The sequence below is a fragment of the Thunnus thynnus genome, chromosome 2 (assembly GCF_963924715.1).
Source record: "Thunnus thynnus chromosome 2, fThuThy2.1, whole genome shotgun sequence".
In the NCBI taxonomy this organism is placed as follows: domain Eukaryota; kingdom Metazoa; phylum Chordata; class Actinopteri; order Scombriformes; family Scombridae; genus Thunnus; species Thunnus thynnus.
In genome coordinates this window covers 28,242,401-28,257,926 of record NC_089518.1, presented here as the reverse complement: position 1 = coordinate 28,257,926, position 15,526 = coordinate 28,242,401, and the positions used below count along the sequence as shown (strand labels likewise).

Here is a 15,526-nt window from a genome sequence, read left to right as displayed (position 1 = left end):
GCAAACTTGTGGACTTGACGTCATCTTTGTGCGTCCCGTAACGTCTGTTCACTCAAGAGAGCAAGGAGGAGACAAGCGAAGTGATATTTGACTACATGTGAGCATTTCTGTTAATCTGACACCGACTATGAGTTTACAGTGAAACAACGCCCAGTGGAAACATGTCTGTGGCTTTGTCGCGTTGTCTCTGCAGGCTTTTATCCCGACAAACTGCTGCTTCAAGGTGAGTGTTTGTAGTGAAATCTCTCTGCTAGCTAACAGGGAGCTAACAGCGAAGGTTATTCAGTAGATACATTTACTCAAGTACTACTGTGCGTAAGTACTATTTTGAGGCACTTGTACTTTACTTGAGTATTTCCATTTTATGCTACTTTCTACTTTAGTAAATTTATTTGACAGCTCTAGTTACTTTTCAGATGAAGATTAGTCACAATGGATAACATAACCTTTTAAAATACAACACATTCATAAAGATGAAACCAGTGGTTTCCAACCTTTTTGGCTTTTGACGTCTCATAAAAAGCAGTGTGTAGTTGGGGTCACATTTCAGATGTCTGTGAGTTGTCTGTTTTCTATGCAAATGACCACTGAATGTATTATATTGCAACAGCAATATATCTGTATATATCTTCTCATAATTGGCCAGCTCTGGAAACAAAATAAAATATTGCATGGCTTCCTATTTCCCTCATACTCCTGTTGTTTATTGCAGCAAGTATTTTCATTTGATGTTACTTTATACTTCCACTCCACTACATTTCAATACAATATTGTACTTTCTACTCCATTACATATATTTGACAGCTTTGGTTACTTTTCTTTGAAGATTTGACACAATGGATAATATAACAAGCTTTTAAAATACAACACATTGTTAAAGATGAAACCAGTGGTTTCCAACCTTTTTGGCTTTTGACGTCTCACAAAAAGTAGTGTGTAGTCGGGGTCACATTTCAGATGTCTGTGAGTTAACAGCTCCACCAAATAGTGTTTTTTTCCCCTCTAAAACTCTCACATGGTTTAATTTCAGCAAATGTTCAAATGATTCAATATTTCACCTAAAATCAAAGATTAGAGGAAAAGTCCAAAATCTGAAAACAGATTTGTGTATCAGAACTTTGTTTTTTCTTCTTTCCTCTCTCATTAATCATTTCACAACCACTGGACTAAACTAGCTAACTTCATATAAAGTGGTTCAAACTAGCTCCACCTCCAGCAGCTACAACAGTAACATGCTGCTTACACACTGATGCTTCAGTATTAATAATATAATGATGTCATGTATAATAATATATCAGTCAGAGGGACGAAATGAGTACTTTTACTTGAATACTTTAAGTACATTTTTCTGCTAATACTTATGTAGGATTTTTCATGCTGGACTTTTACTTGTAGTGCAGTATTTTTGCATTGCTGTATTGGAACTTCATGCTCCTTAGTCCACATGCAGGTCAAGGAGGCAGCATGTTTTGACCTTGTACTCTGTTTGTTATGTCTTGTTTTGCAGCTTTGTGTTGGGAGAAAATCACCATGCTGTTCAGAGTCCTTGGTTTGCACCAGTGATGACACTGAAGACATCAGCTCCTCTGAGGTATGACATACAATGGATTATTATTATAAAGCAACTGCCCTCAGAAAAAGTTTCAACCAAAAAGTCAGAATGAGAGTAAATGATCCTGAACGGAAGTTACAGAGGCTAAAGTGTCCAACGGCTCTCTGCCAAAACAACTTTATTGATCTCAATTTATTCAAAGATTTTGTTTATATACTGTATTGGGAAATGTTTGGCCTATAAAATGTCAGAAAATAGTGAAAAATGTCAACATCAAGTTCCACAATAGAGCTGAAATGATTAGTCAATCAATCACTTAGTTCCCAACTATTAAAGGTGCAGTGTGTAGAATTTAGTGGCACTAGCAGAATGGACTTGGCAGAAATGGAATATAATATTCACAAGTATGTTTTAATTAGTGTATAATCCCATGAAACTAAGAATTGTTGTGTTTTCGTTACCTCAGAATGAGCCCATTATATCTACATAGGGAGCAGGTCCTCTTCCACGGAGCCCGTTTCTACAGTAGCCCAGAACGGACAAACCAAACACCAGCTTTAGAGAGGGTCTTTTGCATTTTTCGCAACTTTGACGGCCACCACATGTTCTTCTACACACATGAAGGGGAGGGTTATTCAGTTGGTTACAATCTGCAACCTCACCACTAGATGCCACTAAATCCTACATACTGGTCCCTTTAAATTAATTGCCAGGTATTTTGATAATTGACTAATCGTTCTGAGTCATTTTTTAAGAAAAAAATCAAGATTCTCTGGTTTCAGCATCTGAAATGTGAATATTTCCTGGTTTCTTAAGTCCTCTATGATAGTAAATTGAATATCTTTGGGTTGTGGACTGTTGGTCGGTACAAAACAAGACACTTAAGGGGACAATTCAGGTTTTGGGAAACAGTGATCAACATTTTTCACCATTTTCTGGACCAAACAATTAATCCATTAATCGAGAATTTAATCAACAGATTAATCAATAATGAAAATAATTGTGAGTTGCAGCCATGACTGTGATGTTCTTTTTAGTACAGATTGTACAGCTGAAGTGTGTTCCTGCTATAAAAATAGAACTGTATCATGCTGATTAAATCAGAGCTGTGCCCAACTTTTCTTGACTCATGAGTCACTTTCAAATCAAGTCTGGACATTCAGATTTAGAGTTAAGTACATGTAATTACTGTCAACTGTATAACTCTAAAATGACGTGGATATGATGATATTACCTTTGAACATGTGTACTTAAAAGAGTGATTTGTGTTTCTGTAAGAGCGGAACCCAAAAAGAAGAAGAAAGTGGACCCCAGAAGGGAGCAGATGATAAGAGACAGGCTGAGGAAAAAGCTGAAAAAGCTGGAGAAGGTTCCACCCGAGCTCATCCCGATAGAGGACTTCATCACTCCAACCAAATGCTTGGATGAAACAAGGTGCAGTTCATTTCACATTTGCAAGTGACCATGTTAGATTGTTTTGTTGATGCATCTGCGTGTGACAACAGTATACATTAAAGAACGAGGATTTTTCTTATTGTCAACAGATGTCCTGAAAACCCCAAAACCAGCCTGTGTGTCCAAGTCTAAACTACTAAATCTATTAAAATAGCATAGATTAACCACATTGTTGGATTGGTTAGACTTGCTGGTTTTGGTGGTTTCAGGTTGATTCATCCAAGGAGGTTACTTTTTTTCCCTGTTGGGTTTTAATCTGATGTGTAAAATCAGTTTCTTTGGGGCTTTCAGACTAAAATCACTTCCCCTGAATTGTTCCTCTGTCAAATTTTAGAATTTCATTGATTAATTTTTGGACATTGATTTAGGGACGGATTTGACACAAAAAACGATAAAAACTATATCACAACCCCAGTTGAGCAAGATTGCAGGACTCTTCCTCCTATTGACTGTTCCATAGAGAAAATTAAAAACACAGTGTTTTGGCATCAAGCCTCCCAGATATTAAAGGATAAGTTCACAGTTTTTTAAGTCTGTCTTAAGTCAAGTATGTGTTTCCTCAGACAGTGTTTCCCTGTTGAGCTGTGGTGAAAGTATAATAACAAAAAGAGGGACTTTTGCACTAAAAAGACTAACATTGAAATATATCTACTTGATTTGACTCAATTGGACAACTGAACCTTCATGTTAGCTTCACATAAATACATTTCTACACAGGAGGAGGCTTGTGGATTTTGTCCCCCATCATTTACATTGTAAGTTTATTATTAAGGGATCTTCTAATGGCCAATATGAACAGGACGAATGATTATGACAAGAAAAACCTGTTTTAATGTTCATATGAGCACCTGACTGTTGTTTTGGGACAGACTTGAAAAGCTGTGAATCCATCCTTTAAAACAACGTCGGACAAATGGCTGCTCAAGATTAAAATGACTGATTTTAATATCTTTCATGGAGACATTTTTATGCATCATTTGTCTTTGACTTTCTGTACCATTGTTCTTTTCTTGACATTATCATACCTGCAGACTGAAGTGCTATAAAATGTTTATTAATCTCTTTACAAAGGGAACGCTCTGCACCGAGGCTATCATTTGAAGACAGCGAAGGTCGAGCCCTGCTGCTGAAGGAGTGGTCTCGATACAAACAGGTGACCACTTATCACCACAGCTCCAGCACATAAGCTTTTATGGAAAATGTAGCTTCTGACCTTTGCACTCCATTATGTACAGTTTGTGGGCTCCATTTGTTGGGCTCATTAGTCTTGTGTTCTTGCAGGAGCAGCACATGGCTGAAGTGCAAAGTGTTGAACTTGCTCTGGAAGCACAGAGGGAGGCGCTGGAGGAGCTAAAGCTGGAGTCTGAGGAGCTGTACCAGGCGGCGCTCAAACCAGACCTCCTTCTCTTTCCCTTCACTCACGAAGGTCCCACTTACACACCCCCAAAGACCAAGCATGAAGCACCGGAAGGGAAGTACAATGACATCACTAAAGTCTACACGCAGTGATGGACAGGGAGAAGTTGTGGGCGCAGTTTGTGTGTGTGTGTATTGTTGTTTATTTGTTGATTCAACAAACCATGATGCAGCCTTTGAACAGCCTGCAGGTATGAAAGACAATTTCCACATAAATCTTTTTCTTCAACTATCGACAAGAGTATCAGACTTACAGTCATCTCAACTCTTTCATTTGTGTCAAATGCAAGAACTTTCATGGGAATTGTTTTTCCACATTCATGTCTCTGTATAAAAAGTAACTTGAAAGAAATCAAAATATTAAAATGTACTTTTTTTTTTAATGAATCCAATTTGTTCTGAATTATTTAAAACTTGTTATTTAAGTGAATCACATGAAGGCATGAAACTGATGCACAACTCCATGGGGTAAAACTTTTTCAATTATATTAATGTGTCAATACTATTATATAATATACTCATCACAGAGTCATCTATAGCATCAAAAACAGCATGTTGACAGGGGTTAAAAGACAGAGCTGCAACCATTACTCAATTAATTGATTAATTGTCCACCATTAAATTAATTGCCAACTATTTTGATAATCATTTTGAGTCATTTCTTAAGAAGAAAATTTCCAAATTCTGATTCCAGCTTCTCAAATGTGAATATTCTGTTGTTTCCTTAATATTCGATGATAGTAAACTGAATATCTTTGGACAATGAGACATTTGAGGACGTCATTGTGGGCTTTGGGAAACAGTGATCAACATCTTTTACCATTTTCTGGACCAAACAACTAATCGATTACTTGAGAAAATAATCAATAATGAAAATAATCCTTTGTTGCAGTCCTAGTCTGAGACAATCTATCCGACCATCTGACTGACAGGCTTATTGGAGATCAGATATCCTATTGATGCCAACAAAAGCTGTAGTGCATTTTTTTTTATTTAACCCACATGAAAACATTGTGGCTAATCCTTCATTATTTGGATGAATGATACAGAATTTATTAATAGTCTAATTTGACCCAATATGGCCTCTTCTTTACCTTAAGCTTTTATACTCAATGTCAAACTCATTTAGGCAGAGTGAAGTCAGCCTCTGTGCTTCAGTTTACACAAACAATGAAGATTAAAATATTTATGACTGACAAAAAGGACAACACTACCTTCACAGAGACCATCTTGTAATTCACTGGTTGAAAAGCTGCTGTCATCTTCATCACTGACCACTGGATGCTACCATCACTATCAATTCATTTACACATATCTGAGCAAAACTTGAGATGGCCGTGAGTGTCTGCCAGTCTCTCAAGCACATGTGGTGCTGAAGGATTTTGTTATGTCCATGAAGTGAAATACAGTACATCCTGAATCTCTGTTTCATTTTGCTTTGGCTGCCACGGAGCAAAGACGGCAGGATAAGAGTGACAGTTCAAGAGTCCTGAGGTTTTTCTTGGTTCAGGGGCAGGTGCCAGTCTCTGGGAGGGTCTTGCCTCAGTTGCCACACAGGGGTAAACTTTCTCTGCTCTGCCACTCTGTCCCTTTCACTCTTCTGCAACGCTTCCTGCAGTAGACATAAAGAAAAAAACATTTTTACTACTGAGTTCACTGGTTTCATTTTCAGGACATGCAGAGATCCTGAATAGCATTAAATAAATACAAGTCTAGTCTTACAACAAGACAAAGTTGTACCTTGGCCTCGGTGCTTTTGTGTTTCTCCCACTCTTTGCAGTTGTAGTAGTCTTCTTTCCACTGATGGCAGGACGGGGAGGTACCGTAAGTGTAGTAGTGGTGGAAACGATTCCACAAGCTCTTACAGTGTCTGAATTCACTCCAATAGTCGTCACAGGCCCGGGGCGGCTATATGGGCAGACAAAGGTAGGAATCATCACTAATGTAACTGAAAAATGTTCATTTCCCCTCCCCTGGTTATATCTAATATGCTAACAGGGCCACAAATGAAAATAAGAGATAAACCTGGTGTGTGTGCAAAGTTTGTACCAATGAATGTAGGCTTAGGGATGAAGTTTAAACTCAAACAAATGCATTCAAAAACATTTTTTAACAATTCCCCTTCTGGACTCTATACTCAATTATTATTTAAACATTTGCAATGATTGTCCTCTATAATAATTGCACTGTGCTGTGTAGATTCCATATTTTTTATAAATCTAATAAGGGAACAGCAATTCCACCTTGTAAGTTAGATTTTATTAGACAAATATGTCATACACAGATACACATTTGCAAAACAAAACCCGTCTCATTCTTAAAAGAAAGATTTCGATGATTATATTTTAATTACTAAATCACCCACTAAGAAGGTTTCTGTTATTTTACGCTGCCATTTTGGCCAAGTCTGCCTTAAAAAAAAAAGATAATGTATTTCAAAAGACGTCCTGGTTAAATTAAGGTTAACCCTCACATACTGTTCATATTCTTACCCTTCATAGTATCCCCTCATAATTGGTCTCTATAGCGAACCTGAACCACAAATCTATTTTTCATTCATAAATACCTCATCAGTCATTAATAAATGGGTGATTAATAATTAATGAGGCTTTCAGAGAGCAGAGAGAATGTATTATTTAGATTTAATACTATGTGCTAGTGGAAGAAAAACATTCACAATCACACTATATTAAGATCCAACATAACCTTAAACAGGAGAACATAACGGCTATCATGACTTCAGTGAATGTTATTGAATGTAAAGGATGCAACATTTTTGAATGCAGACTTTTGATTTTTTTTTTTTTTTTTAATGAAATCCGGGTCAAATATAACCTGGAACAATCTATGTGTAAACTGTGTATCAGGTGCTCAGACAAAAAGCTGAAATATTTCCATTTTTGTATATTCTGGTTCACTTTAGTAAAAGTCATAAAATTTCAGACTAGAAGAGTCATTAAGAGATCTTTTACTGCTCTCAAATGTAATAAACCCAAATTTGAGCTGAAAAGTATGTAAGGGTTAAATAATACATTTAAAAATGCAAGATATGTTAATTGTGTTTGGCATAATACGAGTCGGAAAAAACATGTCTGAATGTCCCCTGTGGTTGCCAGAGATGCACCTCAGTAACTTTTACAGAAATCTACAATAATTTGTTCTTAGAAATTTTATCTGGCACGATTACACTTCAAAGCAAATCATGACTGAAATAAATATTTGACGGGTTTTAAAGTAAAGCTTCCTCGGTCTGTCTGACTGCTTTAGCGTTAACTTTGCTAAGGTTATACTGACCATTAGCAACGCTAGCTAATCACCTTGCTAACTGTCTAACCTACTTCTTTCAGATTTGTCAATCTACAGTCTATCAACAACAACACAGATGAGCTAAATCGGAACATCTTTACCAAAAAACGTAATTCATAATGTTATTTGTTCGATACTTTACCCTCCATGTTAGCTTTGCTGGCTGGTCCATTGCTATCTGCATTGCTATCCTGAACGCGTTACTTTTTTCCCACCCGCATTCTGTGAAGACCCGCCCTACTCCGCCTTTGATTGGCTCTGACCTTTATATTCTTACTCTAAACCAATCACCTCACTCCTCATGCCTAATACTAACCAATCAAACTAACGAAGGCGACGAGTACTAGTCAATCAGAGGCGGAGTAAGGCGGGTCTTCACGGAATGCGAACAGGGGAAGAAAAAGGCGACCTGAACCAGGAGCACTTCCGGTTTCATTTCTGTTTCTCCAAAATATTTAGACTAATTAAAACATTTTTGCACTTACCAAAATGCAACGAAACATCCCATGTGTTATCTTCTTGTCGTAACCATAGTTGGTGTAAATGTATTAAAAGCTCTAACACATCTGAAAAGAGATATACCTGTTTTGGTAAATAAATCCTTCTTGGCTTTTACATCCTGATTTGTGGGATTTAATTAATTTATTGGCTACTAACACAACCTACTAAATATTTCAGGTTACTTCTAATTGTATCTGTTCCATTAGACCTGCTCATTCCTGTAGTTTGATTTGACCAAAGGCAGACTAGGCAATGTGTCTTAAAGGACAGGTTCACAAAATCTATCTTAAAACAACAGTCAGGTGTCCATATGAACACTGAAAGAGATTTTCCCCTCCATAATCATTCCTCTAGTTCATACTGGCTTTTAAAGATCTCCTTCAACTGTGCTTTCAATGTAAGTGATGAGGACCAAAATCCACAGTGTGTCCACACAGTCATTTTACACAAGAATGCATTTGAAGGCTTCAGTAGTCTGACTCAATCAAATCAAGTGGATATCTGCCACATTTACAGTCTTTTAGCATCAAATTCCCTCTTTGTTTCCTCGGACAGTGTTTCCTTGTTGAGCTGCAGTGGAAGTTTAGTAACAAAAAGAGGGACTTGGGCATTAAAAAGACTGCAACGTTGAAAGATATCTACTTGATTTGACTCATTTGGACGGCTGAAGCTTCGTATAAGCTTCAGATAAACTTTTAAATACATTTTTGCACAGAAGGACTGTGGATTTTGTCCCCCATCACTTACATTGTAAGTGCATTATGAAGGGATCTTCTAATGGTCAGTATGAACAGGAGCAATGGGTATCTGACTGTTGTTTTAAGACACACTTGAGAAATTGTGAACTCGTCCTTTGACTCAGTTCAAGGACACTATCATTAATGAATATGGAAACATTATTATATCTCGGTCTGTTATTCTGCTCCATTAAGTAGTTTATGTACAGTATCAGTCAAAAGTTTGGACACACTTTCTCATTCAAGTGGATGGGAAGGTGTGTCCAAATTTTTGACTGATACTGTAAATGTTTAAATATTACAAGAAAAAAAAAACACTTTCACATATTTCCATTCCAAAACACAGTCCTTTATTTGTCTATAAATAAACCAAAGGGGAAAAAACTTGCAAATTATTCCTATAACTCAGAAAAAAAATCTTCAAACATAAAATTATTTCAATTATCAATAAAAACTTAAGTATAGAGCTATTATTGCTCCCATTTTTATCATAAAAATGGGACTCAGGATAAGACTATTTTTGGGGGATTGTAAATATTCGACAATTCTGGAGAAAGGGGGAACATATCTCTAAGAGAAACATATTTCAAATCTGATATCAAAACAACAATCCTTGATATCTTGGTGATGTATTTATTCAGCCTGTCTCAAACCAATCAGTCTGGACTTGTGAATACCAAATTACTACTGACAGCATTTAACTGAGCTCAGGTTATGCTGATCAAACAACTGCTGCCAGAGCTTTATAATAAAATATAATCCCACCTCAACAGTACAACTGTAATATCAAAGGGACAAAGACACAAAATCCCTTTGCATCTGAAGGGCAGTTTACTTTGCTGTTGTAGGTGACAATAGATACGGTGGGTCCGTGCACATTATGTTGGTCTCTCCGCTTTGATTCTTCAAGGCTTTCTGCCCTTCTTGCGTAGCGACTGTCCTTCTCCGGAGAAGGCGATGAATCTGTTCATGGCGTCATCCTGAGAGGATTAAAAAAGAGGTATTAAAGTAGTGAGAATTAGAAAAGTTCAACATAAACCTGAAATAGCAAACTGATTCAGTGAACTCCTGGTCAAAGTCAAAATAAAACCCAGTTTAGTTCCAGTGCTGGGGGACAAAGTTGTACTGGACATGAGGGTGAGGAGCTGCACTGAAATACTGTAAATACAGCCTGACGGAGCGACTAACAAAATCATTCACGGTACTCACATCATCGATAATTTTCCTGGGCAGCGGCTTTGAGTTTCTGATGAAGGTGATTCTGCCCATTTTGAATTCATAGTTGGGAATTCCTCTGTATGACAAAAGATTAGAAGTCAAAATTTTTTACACAATACCAAAGATACTTTTAGTTGTGGTCTAGATCCATAGCACCTTTCAGCTGTTTACGTTTAGTGATGTGTGGTAAAATAAAGATCCAACAGGTGCTACTCAGGGCTTCCACACACTGCGCAATATTGACCATTTCAGAAGCTGAATGCTCACATTGTGAAGTGGAAAAAAGACAACATGTTGACACATTCCTGCTTGTCAGTGAGTCTGTTGTCCTGTTGTGCATGTAGTTAAATGACCAGGTGACAAAGTAGCCTGATAATCAGACTGAATTGCCACTTCTTTTTCTCTTCATCATCTATTTGAGTAACTTCAAACAATTGGAGAGATGTCAGGTTATGAGTTCTGGCACCACACTAGGCAGCTACAAACTTTATCTAACTAAACCTAGAATAAAAGCAAGCTGAGCATGCTTTGTGACACCAAAAAAAAAGCGACATTTGAACGCAGAAAAGCAATTTTTTAAAAATGTTCCTTATTTAAAGAGTGTGAACTTATTCTTAGCTTGTGAGAGACAATTCTCAGCACAGTTATAGTTACTGTTTCAAGACATTGCAATACAGTCGGAGCACCAAACAAAAAGTGAGAATGTGAGACAATTTCTCACACTGCAGAAACTTCACCGTCTACACCACAGTGTCATCAGCTGCCAATCAGCCCCACTGTGTCGAAATGTACGACCAAATTCAGCTCACCAGCCAAATGAAGATTTTCTCTTGTCAGACAAATCCTGTCTAATAAAGCCAAAGTGCATGGACCTTAACATTAGGCAGAGTTACCATTTTGAATTATTAAACCACTGTGGAGTTATAATGTTTTAATTTCAGGCCATCTAATGTATAATATGCTGAACATATTTTAACCTTTTGATGTCGCTTGCGGTAAGAGGAGCAGGGCTCGGCTCAATGCCTTTCGTTTTCCCATCCAAACGATTGCCAGAGCCAGTGAAAGCCTGAGGAGGAGAAACAGATTAGAAGTTAATCAGCAGTCATGAAGACATAATGGTGCCTCTGACCCACATCAGCATTTACTCACTCTGAATCCTGTGTCCATATCAGCGTAACTGCTGGGATCTGCTTCTTCCTCCTGTGAAGGAAGGAGAGTTTTGTCAAAGTGTGCAGAAGCACAAGAATTTACAGGTGCCTTCAGGTTCGGTCCTTACTGTTGGTTCTTCCTGGTGCTGAGGTCGTCTTTCAGGCTCTTTGTAGCCCAGTGGAGCATCAAAATCCACCTGAGAATCAGAGTGAGTCACAAACGCAAAATTAAAGAACACAACTGAATAATTGACCGTTGTCTGGGATCAAATTTTTAGCATAATAAGCAACATATGGAGGGACTTACATTCATATCGCACTCAATGATGGATACTGCTTTGTCTGGCTTAGTCTCCATTACTCGCAGCTCGTAGATCTGAAACAAACACGTTGGTCTTATTAGCAGCGAGGCATACATACACAGAAACCACAAACTAATTTGCATATTTATTTTAAGTCTTACTGTTTTACAATGACGGTGCTCAAAGGTGACAATTTACAGGTTGGCTTTAATACTTATTTTTTTGTTTGTTTTTTTCTCTTTTCTGCATATTCACTTTTTTCCCCCCAATCTATTTTGTAATAGACTGCTTATTCTTCCTTTTCATGTCTGTCATTTCTCTTTCAGTCATAAATACACACACACACACACACACACACACACACACACACACACACACACACACACACACACACACGTGCCCTGCACAATCGCTCTTGGCAGCGATAACTGGTTTGCATTATTATAATAATCATTGTTATTACAATTATAATTATAACAGTTAATTTTTGTATTATTATTTGTTTTGTTTGTTTGTTGTGGTGGCTTTTGTCTAGTTCCCGTCATTCTTCCTGACTTCATAACTTCATATCTCGATGTCACTTTGCACAAAAGAAAACGTTTTACCTTTTCATTGTAGTTGATAGCAATGACATCACCAGTTGTCAAGCAGGCAAAGTTTCTCAAAGCATTCTCCAGCCTGAAAAAAAGAAAAAAAAACATAATCAAACTTAGTTTAATACTTTAGTTAAATGTAAAATATGAAAAGGTACAATTTCATGTTCCAGGTTGATATTTCTTACACTGCTTTGGGGTTTGTAATGTCCAGGAAGTCGGGGCTCTGTGGCTGGAACTTTGAGTAAGTGGCCACCATGAGGTTAACACTTTCCACTTGGACCAGACCACCTTCCTCCAGCAGCAGATTCTGCATCATCTGAGGGGAGGAAATACATGAAGAGCGGCTTTTAAAGTTGTGGAAGGAATGAATTGGCAATGAAAAGTCAAACCTCAGTCACAATAAGAAACAAAGTTAAATTTGAACTCTGTTCTCTCTCATTCATCATTTTTAAAACTTCTATAAACTCAGTATCTTTTTTTCCATTAACTACTTTTTTGCTTCCACTTCTATTTATGTAAAATATCAATAATGTAGCAAACACCTACTTAAGCATTATACTCCATATACACAGCAGGTAGTTCAATCTCTTTTCCTGTGACACTAACATTCAACTAGTGTTTCTCACCCAGTGCGGCAGGTAGCAGATTCCCTCGTCTGCTACAAACTCCAGAACACCACAGTGTGTCATTCTGTCTGAGTTCTTGTTGGTCAGCTTGAACAGCATCGGATAGGTGATGTTAAGTCTGCCTGTACAGGGGAAACACACAGAAAGGTAAGAATCATGGAGAAAGTACATACATGGAGCAGCATGAAGAGGTGTGTCAATTTAACTTGCACTTACTGAGCTGGTCGAGAGCTGAAGGTGGCATAATTACTGAAAAGAAACAGATGATTAGTTGAGACATTAATAAGAAATAAGCTCTCATAAATATCTTCAGTGTCAGATAAACACTTTTAAACAACCAGTATAAACACCTGAGGTACAAGTATGAATGAATTTGAACAATTTGTGACTTTTCACTTCACTGGGAATAATCCAGATCTACTTGGAAATGGCTGAGAACTGGCTGGAACCTGTGGCAGACAACATACTGTTTCATCTCGTACTGTCCTGCATTTCATGTTACAGTGACGGACAGTTCGATTCTGAAGGAGTTTGCAGTGATGGGCAAAGTTGTATCTGTGAGTTTACCAAAGAATTTGGTGTTACAAACAAAAACGGATCTCTGACACAACATTTTAAGACACTCAGCAGTCACAGAAGGTAAATATTACCTCAGGACAAAGAGAGAACAAAGTACTATTACTCTGGGAAATTAAAGATGGTCTTACGCAGAATGTGCAATAAAAATCAATGTATCTTTCAGCCCTCCAGCTTGTATTATCAGATGGCATTTAATAATGGGACAGAACTACTAATGCATAACAACAGGATGGCTGCACCAGACATTAAGGCAGATCTGAATATGAGTCAACATGAGAAACTGATCCATTCAGTCAATACAAAGGTAAAACTCTCCTTTCTGGGAATCTGTAAAATCTACACAGGTGGGTTATCCAACTTGAGAAACTCTGCATAAAAACAGAGTTCATAGGTGAATTTAGGGCTGCAACTGGCCATTATTTCATCATCAATTAGTCTGTTGATTATTTTCTCGATTAATCGATTAGTTGTTTGGTCCATAAAATGTAAGAAAATGGTGAAAAATGTTGATCGCTGTTTCCCAAAGCCCAAGATAATGTCCTCAAATGTCCTTCTTTGTCCCGACCAACAGTCCACAATGCAAAAATATTCAGTTTACTGTCACAGAGGACTAAAGAAAGACTAAATAAAGAAAATATTCACATTTGAGAGGCTGGAATCAGAAAATTTGGAATTTTCTCTCTAATAAAATGACTCCAAATGATTGATTGATTATCAGAATAGTGCAGACTGAGCTGTTGCCAAATGGAAAAAGACAAAGTGGACTGATGAATCAAAGTTTCACATTTTCCACCTGGTCATTTTATGTAGATCAGCGTAAAGTCCAATAAAATAAAGAGTCAAAAACATTCAAACATTAAAGGATAGGCTCACAACTTTTCAGGTGTGTCTTAAAACAGCCAGGTGTCCATATAAACACTGAAAGAGGTTTTCCTCGCTGTAATCATTCCTCCTGTTCATACTGGCTATTAAAAGATCACCTTCAAACATGCTTTCATTGTAAGTGATGGGGGACAAAATCCACAGTGTGTCCACAGTCATTTTGTGCAAAAATGCATTTAAAAGTGTATCTGAAGCTTATATGAGGCTTCAGCAGTCTGAGTTAGTCATATCAAGTGGATATCTGCCACATTTGCAGTCTTTTTAGCATCAAATTCTCTCTTTGTGTTTCCTCGGACAGTGTTTCCCTGTTGAGCTGCGGTGGAAGTAACAAAAAGAGGGACTTTGGCACTAAAAAGACTGTAACGTTGATAGATATCTACTTGATTTGACTAATTTGGACAGCTGGATTTTGGCTCTCATCACTTACATTGTAAGTGCATTATGAAGTGATTTTCTAATGGTCAGTATGGACAGGAGGAATGTTTATGGCAATAAAAACCTATTTCAATTATCATTTGGCCACGTGACTGTTGTTTTTAACACATCGTTTAATCTATATTTTCTGGTTTTGGATGATTACATCTAAATTTCTTGGGTTCTGACCAAATATACAAACATTCAGTTTGTTTCTGAAACATTTAACTAACAGTGTATGGACGTATAAAGGCATCTCTTTGAATAAATACGTACTTTTGCCTCCTTTCTCCACGTCGGAGCGGTCGTTGGGTCCAGCCAGCATAGACACTGAGTAGCAGCGGTACTGAGTGGAGAAGCGGTTCTGGAAACCCCGGGACATCGGGTGGTCGAAAACGTGGAAAGAAAACTGTGGAACAAACCAAAAACTCCATTAAGAAAACACACACCTTTGACCGTGAGTTGGTTACCTTTTCCGAACCATGACAGGGCATCTTTCTGCTGCTGTCGTGTTGTTGTTAGCCGCTGCTAAGTAAGCTAAACTGCTACAATTACGATTTGTTTTGATATAAATGTATCGTCAGTGGCGGACAAAAGATACAAAAGCAAGGCGCCTGCTCACCATGTCGACGTCTTTGGTTGTCAAACGACCCAAATCGAAATGTTTCTGTGCGTTTTAGTGCTTTAAAATTTGCATATGTGCTGTAGATTTCCACTGTTGTCTTCCGCTTCTTCCGGAAGTGTACGCGCTGACAGGCGGAAGTGACGACATGGCAGAGGCCTGTTGAAATGAC

The 15,526-nt window shown here is 37.7% G+C and overlaps 3 protein-coding genes across 3 annotated transcripts; 1 reads left to right on the top strand and 2 right to left on the bottom strand.

Annotated features, from left to right (window-relative positions):
- The first annotated feature begins 26 nt into the window (after positions 1 to 26).
- Positions 27 to 4,810, top strand: mrpl40 (mitochondrial ribosomal protein L40). The gene is made up of 5 exons (XM_067614424.1): positions 27 to 223; positions 1,508 to 1,591; positions 2,831 to 2,986; positions 4,079 to 4,160; positions 4,289 to 4,810. The coding sequence occupies exons 1-5, from the start codon at positions 162 to 164 to the stop codon at positions 4,514 to 4,516; spliced, it is 612 nt and encodes a 203-aa protein (XP_067470525.1). The 5' UTR covers positions 27 to 161; the 3' UTR covers positions 4,517 to 4,810.
- A 586-nt stretch (positions 4,811 to 5,396) lies between these two features.
- On the bottom strand, positions 5,397 to 7,982 carry c2h22orf39 (chromosome 2 C22orf39 homolog). The gene is made up of 3 exons (XM_067614435.1): positions 7,872 to 7,982; positions 6,164 to 6,331; positions 5,397 to 6,035 (listed from the first exon to the last, which is right to left on the bottom strand). The coding sequence occupies exons 1-3, from the start codon at positions 7,911 to 7,913 to the stop codon at positions 5,904 to 5,906; spliced, it is 342 nt and encodes a 113-aa protein (XP_067470536.1). The 5' UTR covers positions 7,914 to 7,982; the 3' UTR covers positions 5,397 to 5,903.
- A 1,312-nt stretch (positions 7,983 to 9,294) lies between these two features.
- ufd1l (ubiquitin recognition factor in ER associated degradation 1) lies at positions 9,295 to 15,500 on the bottom strand. The gene is made up of 12 exons (XM_067614397.1): positions 15,355 to 15,500; positions 15,009 to 15,141; positions 13,074 to 13,106; positions 12,858 to 12,979; positions 12,417 to 12,547; positions 12,241 to 12,313; positions 11,641 to 11,709; positions 11,462 to 11,530; positions 11,335 to 11,385; positions 11,163 to 11,251; positions 10,177 to 10,261; positions 9,295 to 9,947 (listed from the first exon to the last, which is right to left on the bottom strand). Exons 1-12 carry the CDS (start codon positions 15,355 to 15,357, stop codon positions 9,873 to 9,875), a joined length of 933 nt encoding a protein of 310 aa, XP_067470498.1. The 5' UTR covers positions 15,358 to 15,500; the 3' UTR covers positions 9,295 to 9,872.
- Between the last annotated feature and the right edge of the window lie 26 nt (positions 15,501 to 15,526).